This window comes from Mycotypha africana (assembly GCF_025528875.1).
Source record: "Mycotypha africana strain NRRL 2978 chromosome Unknown BDF20scaffold_3, whole genome shotgun sequence".
In the NCBI taxonomy this organism is placed as follows: Eukaryota; Fungi; Mucoromycota; class Mucoromycetes; order Mucorales; family Mycotyphaceae; genus Mycotypha; species Mycotypha africana.
This window is the reverse complement of record NW_026515727.1, coordinates 219,577-234,767: the sequence shown is the minus strand read 5'-3', so window position 1 is coordinate 234,767 and position 15,191 is coordinate 219,577. Positions and strand designations below refer to the sequence as shown.

Below are 15,191 nucleotides of genomic sequence, written 5' to 3'. Positions count from 1 at the left end.
GGTAGTTTATACAAGCATAGACATGCTGCACGTATAGAGCAGTAAAATAGCAGGCAGTTGATCTATACTGTGGACGCAAAAAGTTAGCCATGTACCAATACTACTGCTGTTTAAACCCAAGTAGTCCAAAAAAAAGGGAGAATATTTCTTTATTTTTAACTGGAGTCCATATTCTCATTTATGCTATATTAATGAGGGTGAACGAACAACAGTAGCCGAGTCAGCATGAGGAATAGCTCCAAAAACAAAAGCAACATAATCCTCGCTTGTTTCCCATTTGATCCTCTACCTTCGTTCAAGTGGGGGTTTACTATATCTAACTCTAACAGTATTGTACCGTTTAGTAGAATAGAGCGCTCGGTCACAACTAAGCCAAACTTGAAAAGTTAAACGATGGATTTGAGGAGACTTGAGGTATAAAGGTATGAAAAGAAAATCCAAGAAACGATGACTGCTGAGAATATGGATACGGTTTTTAAGGTATACCTACTGCCAAGGCCGTAAACATTTTCTCGTATCCGTAGTAGGTTACCTACAACCTTCTTCACTTTGACAGAAAATTGGAGTTGAACGGAAGCTGAAAAACTGAAAGTCGCGTCCAGCTCTATCAAGACGAGAATATATCACCGTGTCAAACACGGATTCTCTTTTGAGATTTAAACATCTATATGTAAAACAAAACATATCTTGAATATCGTTGGTCCTGCACGTTTATCAAATTCAAACATTCCAAAATTTGAAGTCATCCTAAAACTAATGTTAACCGAATCCAAAGCAAAAAAACTGTTGTAAGGCAAAGGGAGCATGTAACCTAACATGTAACCATAATAAAATGTTAGCTCGCTATACTCAACAAAATAGAGTAATGATGGTAGAAGGCCTTCGATGATATTGTACAATTCACTGAATACAAAAATTATAAACTGTACTTTCCAATCCGCATCATGAAGAAAAGCATTAGATGGAAGTGAATAGCGAACTGTTTAATTATACAATCTGCACACGGAAAGAATTGTTGACCATGACCGTATCACTCAATTGTTCAAGAGGTTTAAGCTGCTCTCATATTTGTCTTAAACAATCATACTGGGGACACCCTTTATAAGAGAAAGCACTTGAAATTTTTTACTTGTGGTAACGCTCCTCGTAATTCAGTGGTCTTCAATATGCTAATCAAGATCAATTTTTTCTTCACCTTTAATGGCATATATGCACTATCAGGAGTTGCACAGCCCATTGTGGAATTGTGTTATCAAACATCTTGCATACATGTTTTTTATATAAAGTTATGAACAATCAGCCTTCACCAACCATTGAAACTCTTCACGCCCAAAATATAACTTAGTAAACTGCTTTCAAAGATAGAAAGTCTAACCTATGTCTCCTGATAGAACGATACCAATGCGAATTTTCAGATGGACAATATTCGTTGACTGTATCAGTCAAAAGCGAATTGAGCCATCAGCAAGATATGTTATCCCTTTTATAGGACGCTTTATACGTATCAGACCAGTGGACTTGATTGTGCCTTGGTAGCTGCTGTTATGAGAAATTATACTACTAATTCTTGCCTCCCTACACCCATTTAGATTATTTCATTTATGTAAAGCGACTTGAGATAACGTGGGTCGCTCAAATCGACCTATAGCATATTTCTTGATTCTCGACCTTAGGGTTTGTAAGTGACATCTTGAGTAACGTTGAATATTCTGCTGTCTCCGAGGTGCAGTTTACCCATTCCAATTTTATAACCAAGAAATGCAATTACTGTAAGCAATGTGAAAGCCTTGAGCTAGCTATTCCAAATTGGAAGAACCGAATCGATAGCTTCTTCACTCTCAGTTCCTCACAGACGTCGTCTAGGAAGTACGTTAAGCGAAGGAGGAGTTTTAAAAGGGCAGGACAACGGCAACATCGCCCACACATCATTCTTTTGGGTTAGACAAATATTCATTAAAAAAATTAAATGAGTGAAGAATGGAGCAAACATTTTCTGTATCTCTTTCTTCTCCCTGCTTCTCGAGAATACAACGCTCCTAATATTATCTTTATTCGTTGTTTCTTCTATATAATCACTTTTCTTTCGTTGGAGCATCAAGGAAAAAATAATTTAAACAAAAACATATCAGACCCTCATCCTTGTACCCAGTTACGAATTACGGTTATCATAGAAAACGATCATTCGCTTGTTACTGAAAACAGCATCAACTTCTATTTTTATCAGAATATTTTTCTTTCCCTTTAACCCTTACTTTCTTAAAATCTTTTTTCTGATCCCTTCACACCACATAAAGCACAGCATAGAATAGCTATCTCTTTTATACTTCATTAGTTTAACTATGTCAAGTGGTAAATTGTGTTTAACAAAAATGGAAAAGAAACTGTAGTTTTTCCAGGAACTAACGGATTTCATCGAAAAAAAAAAGATCTTTCGGAACAAGCAGAACTATGTTCAGACCGAGGAAATGAATACCCCTTTTGCTTACCTACAAGTTCAGATGTTTGGCAGGATGGATCCACTCAAAGCTTTGTCTGGAACAAAAAGTAAGGAATCCTTTTCAAAGCCTCGCAATGCTTGTTTTTCTGTATCGAAAATCAGACGAATTTAACACAATATCATGCACACGCCTATTTATAGGTATCCTTTCTATGTCGATTATGTAAGACTTTAAGTTGAGCAGCAGTAGCATGGTGAAGATTAAGCTTAAATTACTTTTCTTTGTTCTAAAATTTACTACAGGAACGATTAGATTTATACTTATACCACTACATCAAATTTGAATATATCAACGTCAAAAACTTTACCAATCTAGAAAGAAGAAGCGGAGGTATTGAAGTAACAGTAGACGATTCTTGGTTCTTGTCACCTTTACAGAATGGAGAGTCGAGTAAAAACTGGACCATGATGGGTTTCTATCTTCCTTCAAAAGCCAACCCAGCTGTAGAACTAGCCAGTCCAACTAGTATGTATCCTCGACCTTTTAACTTTACAGTTACCCGTAAGTATAGCATAGGAAGTCTTATTTATTAATCGTTCCTAACTCTTCTAAAATCTGTTTTTATGAATTTACATTTCTCTTAAACTTAATTACCTCGTCTCCTTAACAAAATGGACGGGTCCAATAGAACTCTCAAATTCTTCGAAAGATAATACGAATCCACTGTCTACAAACAGTAATAGCAACAACGATGGAAGCCGCTCACAAAATGGTCCTTCTTCTACACCCTCAACATCATTACCTGCATGGGCAATTGCTGCTATCGTGATTGGTATTATCGGTCTTCTCTGCGCAGCGGCAGCTCTCATCTGGGTAATTTTTCTATCACGGAATGGAAAAAACAAAACGCGACGAAATAACAAGCTGATACCGATCATGAAAAAGCTTCAAATCGATAATAACGATAATGCTTCCATGACTTCTAAGACATATATCACAGGAGGATTAGGAGGAACAGGAAATGCAATAATGACATCAATGGAGAACATATCGAGTGTCGGGTCACTTGCATCATCAAGGCCCTTTTCACCGCCTAATACTCCATTTGTACCAAATACGCCTCCACTACGGCCACCGCCAATACCATTATCGCCTTCTTCATCCACAAATGATTGGCATAGCTATCAATACCAACCTCAATCTGTGGCTATTGGTAGCAATAGCGGTAGCAATAGTTTTATAATACCATCCACAGAAGAGGACGAGGAACTACGAAGAAGACGCCTTGGTGAAGCCTTATTACAAAGACAACTAGCAGAAGATGGCACATCGGTTAAGCATGCTGGCAGATTAACACGCGTTAGAAGCTTAGCAGATATTAAAAAGAAAGCGACTATCGTCGAGTCAGGAATATCGCAAAGGCAGCATTCTATGTTATCGTCGTCATCATCTGTATCTTCCTGCACACCAACTACTGGTACTATGTCATCATCCCATCCATTACCACAATCACAATAGCATCAATCATCTGTCACAAATTACTAGAAAATACAACCCTGTCCATAAAACTTCTTTTTTAAAATTCATCTGATCCTTGAGTTTTTTTTTTTTTTTTTTCTAGTTGTAATACTACTACTGCCACTATATTGACACATTACAACCAGCCTTTCCCATTTACTGTACAAGGCGAAGCGCTATACACTTATTCCACAAACAAGAAAAGAGCACTATACATACATTTTTGTTGAAACATGTAAGATTCCCTACAAGCAACTAGACAGCAATACTTTTTTTATAAAGAGCATCAGCCTCGTGATATAAAATGGGAAAGGATCAAATGACCGAAATTTGTCAGCCGCTTTTTCTTTTATTTTTGTTGACCATAATTTTTACATTCAATTGTTTCTTGGCGTACCTCTTTTTCTTTTATTTGAGTGTCTCTTCTTATCACTCGCACATATTTGAGTATATGACTTACGGTCAACAACAGCAACAAAGCTATGGTTACCCTCCATCTTCAGGTAGCCAACCATACCCTCCTACCCAACAAGGATACCCACCTCAACCTTTGTCATCACCACCAGGCTACTCGCAGCAATCAGGTTACCCGCCATCACCATCAAATTATCCACATCAATCGAGCGCTTATCGACCACAAACTAATATAGGTGGCTATCCTCCACCAACATCACCTATGTATCCTCCGCAACAAATAGAAGGGTATCCCCCACAGACAAGTGGTTACCCTCCTATTCAGGCTCGAGGAGGCTATCCTCCTCAGAATACATATTCTCCACTCTACCCGCCACAGCAACAATCATCACCGCCTTACCCACCCGTGACGCGCCCTTCCCAACTTTATCCACCGGCATCTCAACCAGTACCTTATCCTCCTTCTGGAAGTATGTATCCTCCAATTTCTCCTCCTCCTCCTCTACAACAATCTGGCTTTGAGCAAGAGCCTCCCAGTTATGATCATGCCCTACAAACCGACCCCAACAATCCCAGTAACAGTAAATCTGATTATAACAAAGTTTACCAGTTTGGAAAGTATAATGATGCCTCTTTGGATTCATTTGAACGAGGTGAAATGTTCATTCAAGCCTTTTCAGCTCAAATAGACACTTTTCCGGACCTTCAAGCCCAGGAGGTAGGACAAAAAGGACTTGTCAGATGTCTTCAGCTTGACGCTTCACCACAAAACAATGAGCTTTTTAAACACCCTAAAATGATGGTAAACGGTTCTCAAACACCATCTTATACCCTCCACGAACCGTTCAAAGTCCAATTCTGGCCAAACCCGCCCTATTACCCACCCGAAGACCTTGATGCAACTATTCATGCCACGCATCCCTTCTTAACGCTGAAAGAATATAACGCTGAACGCCATCGTCTCCACAGTTCTTCAGGTCAAGAACATTATTTTGAAATGGTAGTAGAGGACAAACTACCACAAACCGTGCTGGCCATCGGATTGTGTACACGACCTTATCCCATTTTCCGTATGCCCGGCTGGAATAAGTTCTCAGTAGGTTTCCATAGTGATGATGGACACAAGTTTTGTGATGATGCTACGGGTGGACAACCCTTTGGTCCCAGTTGGGGTAAAAAAGGGGATGTGATTGGATGTGGATATAGTCCAGAATACGGGAATGTATATTTTACAGTGAACGGGATGATGGTCGGTCAAGCTTTCACAGGTTTACAAAGACATTATTATTACCCAAGTATAGGCGCTGACGGACCTGCTACTATCTCTGTGAACTTTGGTCAACAACCGTTTAAATATAAGGTCAAAAATTGGATCGGTCAATACATCTAGAGAAGATTCAGGTTTCCATGAATGAAGGTGCCTGTACAGAGTCGATATCGCTCTCAGTATCTTCCCATCTTTTATTTTCATTCATCATAAGCTTGAAGGGCTATAACTTGTAATTCGTAATATGTAACAGTAACCTCATCGTACACGTTAACTTCATATTTTGCATAACATTAAAGCATAAAGCATCCTAAATCCTACAGTAAAAGAAGTGCTTGCACATCATTTCTTCTGACATTTATGGATGTTTTTTCTGTTTGGATGGGCTGTAGATCTTCGTTTGTAAAATGTTTGTGTATTTGTGTATAGAGCTTTTACGTGTGTGAGTGTGCGAGTGTGTGTGGGTGTGTGGGTGTGTGCGAGTGTGAGAAAAGATGAGGGTGCGTTTTGTACGTAATATAGAAGATAAATGAAACTAAACTAAAGGAAGAAAGGAAAGTTACACCGTACTCGTATATATAAAAGGTATGTTATCTTTGACCGTTCAAAAAAAAAAAAGCCTAATATTGCTTGTTGTCAGTTGCGTTTACTGTTTGGTATCGGAAGAAGCATTATTGCTATCTGATTCTGAAGAAACCAAAGGGCTTTCTTTGACTGGACTGGCTCCGGGCACCGAAATTGGATTAGAATGAGGGATAGTGTCAGGTGAAGGGTGCTCTGAGCCTATCGACACAGGTTCTTTTCCTGCTTTAGAAAGTGCATAGTCCCCAGAGTCGAAATATTTACGTTCCTAATAATGAATGTTAGAAGGGAGTTAACTACAAATCGCATACCTCAAACTACTGTCAAGCTAACATAAAAAGAATATACCTTCAGCTTATGTCCCAAAAGGTCTTTACGATCGGGGAGTTTACCGTACATGCGGAGCAACTTACGTTCCTCGTCACTTAACGACTACAATGAAGAAAATTTAGCAAAACAGATCGCAATTTCAGTCATAATGGAAGCTAATCTTGTCAAATAGTCAAGAAAAAGTGTCCTTACACTAATGTCAACCTTATTTTGTTGTGCTGGGTTCATTGAATAGCGTGTATGTGCTGGATAAGTATAAAGTAGTTGTAGAGAAAGGAAAAACAGAACTTTTCTATAAAAATGAAAGAAGTGGAACAGAAAGCAAAAATGGTAAACGGGGTTTTTTGGCTATTTGCACACCTTTTTATCAAAACATGGCCGAACTTTTTGGAAAGCTGAAATGCTGCATTATTTAAAAAGTAGCGTCCAAAATTTAGGGCTAAGTTAGCAAGTACAATAAGCAAAGAGAAAAAAAAAAAAAGTAAATTATTTGAAAAGTATATACATGTCCTTCCGATTGTGATACTAATAAGACACTTACCAGGTATTCTCCAGTATCGTACTTATTTTAACGCGTTGGCAAGCTCGTCAACATTCATCACTGTTATCATCTTGTCTTTTTAAATAACATCAGGCATATAATAACGCATACAATTTCGACCATCAGCTTCTTCACCGCAGAAGGATATTTGAGTGTAAGTGCTAAAGTGTAAAAGACGTTGAATAATAGAGAGCATGTTTAAGCAGGCAGCAGCAGCCTCACCATTTCCATAACTCAGTCCAGCCGCAGTCTGCTGGCAAACTTATTTATACACCTTGAAAGCCATGAATCTTAACGCAGATATGGATTAATATCCTGTAAAGGCAGAGTTTTCTGTTACTCTACCTATAGATGTCAAATACCGCAAGGATGACAGAACGTATTTCTGTAAGCCTCATTAAACAATACAATGCTTAGCTGCTCTTCTCAAAAGCTTTCGTTAACACTTAGCTATCTTCGAGCTATTAAGTGCCGCAAAGCTTTGGCCCCATATTTTTTATATCCATTTTAGAAATGATTGTTAAGTAATCACTTTCTTTCCATTGCACGGCTTGAAATAAGAAGCATAGGACGCAAACATTGATATTATATTTACCAAAGCCATCAAAAAGTTTGGTACTATTTTACTGATATTCGCTCTGAAGTGATCAACGGGTATGTTGTGACCATTATTGAGATCACAAAATTGAAAGAAAAAACGATAGATTCACTCTGGAGATGGATTGTTAGACGACATAAAGTATAGTTGCAAGGCACAACATTTAAGAAAGAGATGAGCAATGTAAAAGCGTTTGCTTTTTTACTTCGGACATACGCTAATATTTCTGAGAAAAGAGGAAAGGCTGGATGTTCCAACTAGTTGACACATGGTTTGAATTGAAGGATATTTTGTAACATACAAGGAATCTCTTCTGAATCTTTGAGGGAACTAACTTTCAATATAAAAGCAGCTGACCATAATAATATTTACATAAAACGTAATCTGTTGATCATCTTTATTAAGAGTTTATATAATTATAATACAGTGTTAGAGCTCCTTAAAGAATAAAGGATTCATTCGTGTGTAGTACATCTGAGTATCATTGCTCGTAGATAATTTTTCTCAAAAAAAAAGAGGGTAAAGTTCAACGGAGGAAGAACAAGAGGATACTTATGCAACAGGGAACCTTTCCTTTTAATGTCATTCGTTTTTACGTGTTCTTATCTCTTCAAGTTGTTGCTCTAATTGTTGTGTATAAGCAGCCAAGTCGATGTTTGGAGGCTGGACTTCTACACATCGCACATTGACTAACGCATGAGCCATATATTCCACGCGCAAGCTTTGTGTTATTCTAGGATCTGGCAGAGAAGCCAATTCTTCCAAACACCTCGCAGCTTCAATATAATTGCTGTGAATACGATAATAGCGCCAAAGAAAGTCGAGACCAATCTTGCGATCTTTTACATAAGTCATGAAATAAGGTATCAGATGAGGTGAATTAAGTGGAATAAGCTCGTCCAGTCTGTTTTTCTGTTGAAACCAATCGTACAAACAATAATGGAAAAGTTCATCATCACTTTGGAATGCTGTATCATATAGATTCTTGATGTAAAGGTTGATATCGGCAATAGGAAGTCTACCTTCAGGAACACGGTTGTGAAGTTTTATCAAGTCTGCATCATTCAAAACTGTGAAAATAAATTGATAGGATTGGGCACGGGCATCCAAAAAGCGGTGACTCGATTCATCAGGTGTGCCCGAAGTTGGAATATCGCTGTTCCTGGAATGCATGGATTTATATGCAATCAAACCCTGATTTTGGGGATCGACTCGTCGTGCGCGTTCAAGAGCAAGTTCTATAGCACCAGCATGAAAAGCGCACTTCAGGTAAACGTCTCCAATAGCATTCAATTTCTGATCAGTGATTGTATCAGCGGTCATCTTTAGGTGATATAATGACTGTTTCAACGAATATCCCATTTCGTAATCTGTTTCTTCGCACAATGCCTGTCTAACATATTCTATACCCTTTATGAAAAGAAAGCAAATAAGAGGTGGGGCTGGTAAACAACATATACGAATTAAAACATTGAACCTTTTCCCTTACCTTGAAGAATAGCATATCACTTTGTCCGAAAAATGAGCTGCAAAACTTTTCTAGATGCCTGCTAACAATATCGAAACCTGCATGGTTGTGACTTGAGGCATACTTTACAATAGCAGCAATAACAAGCTCACGAGTTAATTCGCGACCTTTAGGGTTAGTAAGGATTGTATTAAGGTCCAAGTCTTGCACATTTTTTTGTTGATCAGGCGTAAGGCTACATTTTATAAGTAGGTTAGAATGACAAGCTTTATAAACGAATATTTTAATAATCTTGCTACTTTACTAGTCACTACTGATTTGTTGAACATTTGAATCCAAGACGAATTGTATGAAAGCAATCGCTTCAATGCTTTGTATAAGTAGCAGATAATTTTCATGGACTGATTTTTGTTCAGCCTAATCAATAATAGATTCAAATACAAAAAGGTGTCAATAGTCACTAGCAACAATAAGTAAAGGTAGCTATCGTCTATATTTACCAGTTCTAGTAGTACAGTATTTCGATTCAATTGAATTTTGGTATCAGACAAATCATTCGTATCATAGAAATTAGGGTTGCTGACGGCCATAGTAAAAGAAAAGCATTAGTCTCTTATATAGCGAATGTAAATGTAGCAGATGTCAGTAAAATATCCATTTTCAATACCTTTCGACAAATGCTTTCAATTTTTTGAGATTCATTTGTGTATTGAAAAGTGTGCTTTGTGCTTGTGTAAATAATTTCTGAGCAGTTATATTGTCTCCACTATTTATATGGTGTATAACAGTGTGAGTGTTCCTCTTCTTCTTCGCCATTGTGGTTATAAAATCTCTTACCAATCAATAAATGCTTTCAGTTTCCACGCAGGAGACATGATACGGGCCAAGTAAAGTAGAAATCCATCATGCTTTCCACTATATGTAACATCTGTTTGTCCAATCACTCTACCTAAATGATTGCCAGTGATTTGCGTTGACACTGAAGCTGTAGGTACACCGCCAAACTCGAAAAATAATTCAGAGGCTTTGGCAACCACTTCATAAATATCACTAGCACAAACAATGGATAAACACATAGCACAGGCTTCTACTTGACCGTAGCGCTCAAAAAATGCCTGAATCGCCTTTGCATTAACAGCTAGTGGTTGTCCACGTGTTTCGACAATAATATCATGTAATATATCGACGGGCCTTAACTTTGTGTAAAATAGAACGGCTTCAGTCGTTAAGATAATAAAGCGACGAGGAGGATCTGCTAATTGCTGAGAAATTTCTTTCAGATAATGCTTTCCGTAACGTTCACGATTGTCCTCTGTGACAGTAACAACAGTTCGAGCTTTTAAATCAAGGGCAATATCTGTTTCTAAATATGGTTGTCTACTCATAGTATACTGCTTATCAGATTAAATGGGCTATTAGTAAAGCAAGAATTATTCATTCGTTAAAGTGGATAAATCCAAATGAAAGCTTCTTTCTTACCGACAAGGAACTGCTTGTATTGGATTGCGGTTGACCTGGAGTAGGCATTGATGCAGGCTTCTTAGCTGCTGTTGCAGTTATGCGAATGGTGTTGAACTCTTCGTTTTTTGGATTAATAGAAATAGCGATACCGCAATCGTAATAGGTGTTGGTATACATGAGAGCGTAATCGCCAGCAGAACGAGGCGGCTCTGGTGGTGGAATTCGAATAAATCCTAACTCTAGGGTATTTGGTTCCAAAGAAACATTTGTTGTCGTTGTTGAAATAGATATATTAGGTGGAGTGTAACGGAAAGAATCTTTCCTGTGAGTAAAATATAATCGAAATCCAGCGGTGGTTATTGCCATTAGATGGGCCTTTTTTGATTCCTTCTCTGAAACAATGTGGATAGAATCGATGATAAAATCTGATGCATTGAATATTTTTGAATGCTGTCGACACATTTGGATAGCATTATCCGCAATTGTGACATGTTTGTGAATGGATCTAAATGATCTGAAACTGCCTCCTAAATAAACAACCTATTTCATTAAATGGTTAGTTGGCCTTGCAAATCTATAAACAAGTTTTAAGTGATCCTTATTCTCATTACCTCAATTGCATTGTTTTCATAAAGTAGGTATAACACTTTTCGCTCATTGTCAATTGCCATCGATTTGATCGGCTCTGTTGTGTACGCGAAAAAATATCCCCTTAATGTTAGTCTTATGCTTTTAAAAATGGTTCAGCTTACTTTAACAACATTCTTACGTGCTGCTTCTGGCCGAAGGAATCTGGGTGTATAAGTAGGTAATATTGCATCCAAAAAGCGGCTAGTCTTGTTGATCAATTTTAATTGTTTTCCAGCCCAAGAGTCCTACATGTAATTTCAGGAGTCAATATTACGCTTTCTCCTTCGCTTCCTTCTATTTTTCAGCCAGATAATCGATCCACTTACATCGTAATACGCTTCGTATAAGGAACCTCTACGTCCAATCATAAAAATACGTCCATCGTCTGTACCTTCTATATGCTTCATCTGCTCGTCATCTGAGGAGACTTGCAGATTTGTAGCATAAAGATTGATTCTCATAGGTGCTTCATTGACTTCAACTGCGAGCAGAATGACTTGAAGTGGGGTCGATACCACCAAAAGATACTTGATATGATCTTGAAAAATGTTAGGTCTTGGCTTAACAAGGGCACAATTGACAATAATCTGATCTTGATCAGAATATTCATATACTTCATTTCTATGGTAACAATGCTACCGTTAGTTTTCCATACTCAAGACTTTCTTGTTAACGTATTTTCCAAGAGTGATTTTTACGCGTCTGTAAGACTCCAAATATAAAGATTGTTATCAATTGCAATCCAAGCTCTATTAATCTCTGGAAATACACCACATTTTGTATAGCACTGTGCACCTTCTATGTGTTATGGATGATTTGTTCGGCTTATTAAATTTGGTCAGACTTTCGTTATATCAGTAAATAAAACCATACCAGTAACCCTATTTGTCAGCCTAGAAGGAATTCTTATCTCGTTTGTGAGTTTGAACTCATCGTGAGCTGAAAGCAAAGGAGCCATGTAATTGCTGGATGGCCCACCTGTTTGAATTATCAATATGAATGAACAATGTTTCGACATCAGTAAACATTCCTACTATCTGTATATATTTTACTGCTCAATCGTTACATTACTTGGTAATAGAGTAGCTAGATCAACCTGTTCCTGATCACGAGCGATGACTTGCTCAATGTGTTTGGCAGTATTCATAGTTGATTCGAGTCTTTCCGCTGATGGTTTGGAAGGATGCAAATCATTCATTGTGTGCTCTTAATTGCTGTTAATTTCCTTTTTTGAATTATGAATAAATGTTCAGGTGTGTACGTATGGGTGTATCTTTAACAAAATAAGTCGCAAAATATGAATTTTTCCAAAAATTATGCTGGAGCAAGAGTAAAGGAATGTTGGACGCGAATGTAAAAGGTTAAAAAAAGGGTGTGCGCACACAAATTTGACAACACGAACTGACTGTGCTTTTGAACAAAAGTCACAGGAGATCGGCTTACAGAAAATGGAATCTATTCTGCTACGCTACTCATTTGCGCCATTCATTATTACTAGTGGTATGCCATACAGTTAGTAATTTATTTCTGTCGAATCCCTCGAATCCCGGCAAACTCTTCTTCTACAAATACTTTTCTACGTCTTCTGAACCATTAGTATACCGTACCATTGATTGATTTCCTTTTTAGCAATAATGAAAAAAAAGACCCAACAAAGAGCGTTATGAGGATATTGGAATATTAGGCGCTTTATCCATTCTATTCCTTACGATATTGCACTACAGTTCACGTCAAACAGATACTTCGCAATTTACAGCCTTACTATACTATTGTTCACCTTAAAAAAATATTATTTAGCAATAATACGTTAAATAATACGTTAAGAATATTGTCCAACAGCAACCAGCTAAATTTGCTTTAAATTTTGCTACTTCTTAATGAACAATTCTGTTCTACAAATATTGATACTGTCAATTGTAGACGGCAGATGGCTTAAAGTATTGAAATATTACAAGACTCTTAATGTTAATCACATGTTTATCAACTTATATCTAAAGATTACTTGTGTACGTTAATAATGATCAAAACCTTACACATTTTTTACTAACTTTTGATGATGGCGGAAAGTCTGTAATGATTCAAATAAGTGACCGTTGCGCATGACCAATCTGTTCCATAATCTGCACAAGATATTATCACTACATTTTTCCTTATGTGTGTGGGATTTCCTTTAGAGAAGCATCTAAAAAAATTGAACTTTTCATAAACAATTCTTTCGCGCTTTAAACTGCTAGTACGGAAGTTGTTGGATGACATTTTGGTAAAAAATAATATAAATTGGTGTATTTGACGAACAAAAAGAAGGTGGTTGGCAGGTTAAGGTTAATCAATGCACTGTAACATTTTGCGGTAATCAATTACGTTCTGGCATTTACAAATAAGCAATTAAATAATCAAATGCTGACGCTATCCATAATTTTTTCAGTAAACAAGCCATTCGCTAATGAGATAAATAGCATTCAAGTCGCCTCACAGCTTAGATCATTGATAGACTACAGTGGGAATTGCATTGGCAAGATAAGGCTAGTTAAGTCTGTACCTCTACAGTTTCTCTCCTTCATTATTCGCTTTATCTATGTGATTGTCAACAGATATTCGCCGTCGCATGTTCATCCCATTTACCTACACACACTTTAACAATTATCAAATATCAACCGATCTGAGGAAGCAGCGCAGATAAACCATACGAATAATAAAAAAAAACAAAGGGCAATTTATTATCAGAATAGAGAACTGCTTGATTCCGAAGTATCCAATCTGTTAGATGTTTACTTTCTTTGCTTTTGAGCAAGGAAATCTGAGAATTCTTGATAAGGACCCTTGGTGTATTCAGTTTCTTCCCAGAGATCAGGAGTCAAGAAACCGTAAGTATTACCAATGGCAGCGAAAGTAGCCTTGATGAAGTTACCCAAAGTACGGGTAGAACCACGAGAGGTAGTGTAACAATCAGTAATACCGGCTAATTGAAGGACACGCTTAGCGGTAGGAGAGGCGACAATACCGGTACCACGGGGGGCAGGGACAAGACGAGCCATGACAGAACCACAACGACCACTGACCTTGCAAGGAACAGTGTGAGGTTCACCAAGGTTGTTACCCCAGTAACCACGACGGACAGGGATAATAGAGAGCTTGGCCAAGATGATACCACCACGAATGGCCGTAGCAACTTCCTTAGCACACTTGACACCAAGACCAACATGACCGTTTTCGTCACCAATGACAACGAAAGCCTTGAAACGAGTACGTTGACCGGCAGTGGTTTGCTTTTGAACAGGCATGATCTTCATGACTTGATCAGTGAGCTTAGGAAGGAAATAATCAACAATTTGGTATTCCTTGATAGGCAAAGAGAAAAGGTAGATTTCTTCAATGGATTTGATCTTGTTAGCCTTAACGAGACGACCGAGTTTGGTGACAGGAACCCATTCGTTCTTTTCTTCTCCACGGCGTCCACGTCCACGTCCACCACGTCCACGTCCACGTCCGAATCCACCACGTCCTAAAGTTTGAATGAAAAAGGAATGTAGATTATGTCAGAAATTGCATCATCTAATTGTTGTTGTTGTTGTTGTTGAATGGACGTCAAAGTCCATTGACAGATTCGATAATTACCACGAGAAGCACCGGCCGTTGCTGAGTCAGCCATACTACCAAATTAACATCAATAATTACATCCATCAGTTCATCCATTCATCTAAATACATCCTTTGATAATCCATCGTTGCTGATCGTGCATCTTTGTGATACTCACTTTAATACTATAAATGAAGAAGGAACTACCTATTACCTTGCATCCAGTTTTACTTATCTGAGCACACCTGCTGCAGAGCAGTACAAAGATCATCCGCTAGAGCCTTTCCGGACGGAGATTGAATTATCCATCATAAGAGGGCTGGCAAACGTACAGGCCTGATGTTATTTGAAATTGACTCCTCGTCTCT

The 15,191-nt window shown here is 37.9% G+C and overlaps 6 protein-coding genes across 6 annotated transcripts; 2 read left to right on the top strand and 4 right to left on the bottom strand.

Annotated features, from left to right (window-relative positions):
• Positions 1 to 656: 656 nt before the first annotated feature.
• BDF20DRAFT_833544 (uncharacterized protein) lies at positions 657 to 1,237 on the bottom strand (the record flags this gene model as incomplete). Its single annotated transcript, XM_053078653.1, has 3 exons — positions 657 to 979; positions 1,088 to 1,097; positions 1,130 to 1,237. The coding sequence occupies 3 exons, from the start codon at positions 1,235 to 1,237 to the stop codon at positions 657 to 659; spliced, it is 441 nt and encodes a 146-aa protein (XP_052937799.1).
• A 1,102-nt stretch (positions 1,238 to 2,339) lies between these two features.
• On the top strand, positions 2,340 to 3,956 carry BDF20DRAFT_911172 (uncharacterized protein; the record flags this gene model as incomplete). Its single annotated transcript, XM_053083794.1, has 6 exons — positions 2,340 to 2,349; positions 2,427 to 2,544; positions 2,639 to 2,660; positions 2,741 to 2,999; positions 3,127 to 3,311; positions 3,384 to 3,956. The coding sequence occupies 6 exons, from the start codon at positions 2,340 to 2,342 to the stop codon at positions 3,954 to 3,956; spliced, it is 1,167 nt and encodes a 388-aa protein (XP_052937798.1).
• Positions 3,957 to 5,367: 1,411 nt separating this feature from the next.
• On the top strand, positions 5,368 to 5,760 carry BDF20DRAFT_816256 (concanavalin A-like lectin/glucanase domain-containing protein; the record flags this gene model as incomplete). Its single annotated transcript, XM_053077136.1, has 1 exon — positions 5,368 to 5,760. The coding sequence occupies one exon, from the start codon at positions 5,368 to 5,370 to the stop codon at positions 5,758 to 5,760; it is 393 nt and encodes a 130-aa protein (XP_052937797.1).
• Positions 5,761 to 6,283: 523 nt separating this feature from the next.
• BDF20DRAFT_816888 (camp-regulated phosphoprotein/endosulfine conserved region-domain-containing protein) lies at positions 6,284 to 6,777 on the bottom strand (the record flags this gene model as incomplete). Its single annotated transcript, XM_053077204.1, has 3 exons — positions 6,284 to 6,487; positions 6,568 to 6,651; positions 6,742 to 6,777. The coding sequence occupies 3 exons, from the start codon at positions 6,775 to 6,777 to the stop codon at positions 6,284 to 6,286; spliced, it is 324 nt and encodes a 107-aa protein (XP_052937796.1).
• Positions 6,778 to 8,270: 1,493 nt separating this feature from the next.
• BDF20DRAFT_933868 (Nup133 N terminal like-domain-containing protein) lies at positions 8,271 to 12,567 on the bottom strand (the record flags this gene model as incomplete). Its single annotated transcript, XM_053084747.1, has 13 exons — positions 12,319 to 12,567; positions 12,121 to 12,225; positions 11,946 to 12,042; positions 11,574 to 11,868; positions 11,387 to 11,492; positions 11,229 to 11,302; positions 10,640 to 11,157; positions 9,994 to 10,533; positions 9,824 to 9,922; positions 9,657 to 9,735; positions 9,461 to 9,573; positions 9,178 to 9,391; positions 8,271 to 9,098 (listed from the first exon to the last, which is right to left on the bottom strand). Exons 1-13 carry the CDS (start codon positions 12,443 to 12,445, stop codon positions 8,271 to 8,273), a joined length of 3,195 nt encoding a protein of 1,064 aa, XP_052937795.1. The 5' UTR covers positions 12,446 to 12,567.
• Positions 12,568 to 14,015: 1,448 nt separating this feature from the next.
• On the bottom strand, positions 14,016 to 14,896 carry BDF20DRAFT_857421 (40S ribosomal protein S2; the record flags this gene model as incomplete). Its single annotated transcript, XM_053080347.1, has 2 exons — positions 14,016 to 14,749; positions 14,863 to 14,896. 2 exons carry the CDS (start codon positions 14,894 to 14,896, stop codon positions 14,016 to 14,018), a joined length of 768 nt encoding a protein of 255 aa, XP_052937794.1.
• Between the last annotated feature and the right edge of the window lie 295 nt (positions 14,897 to 15,191).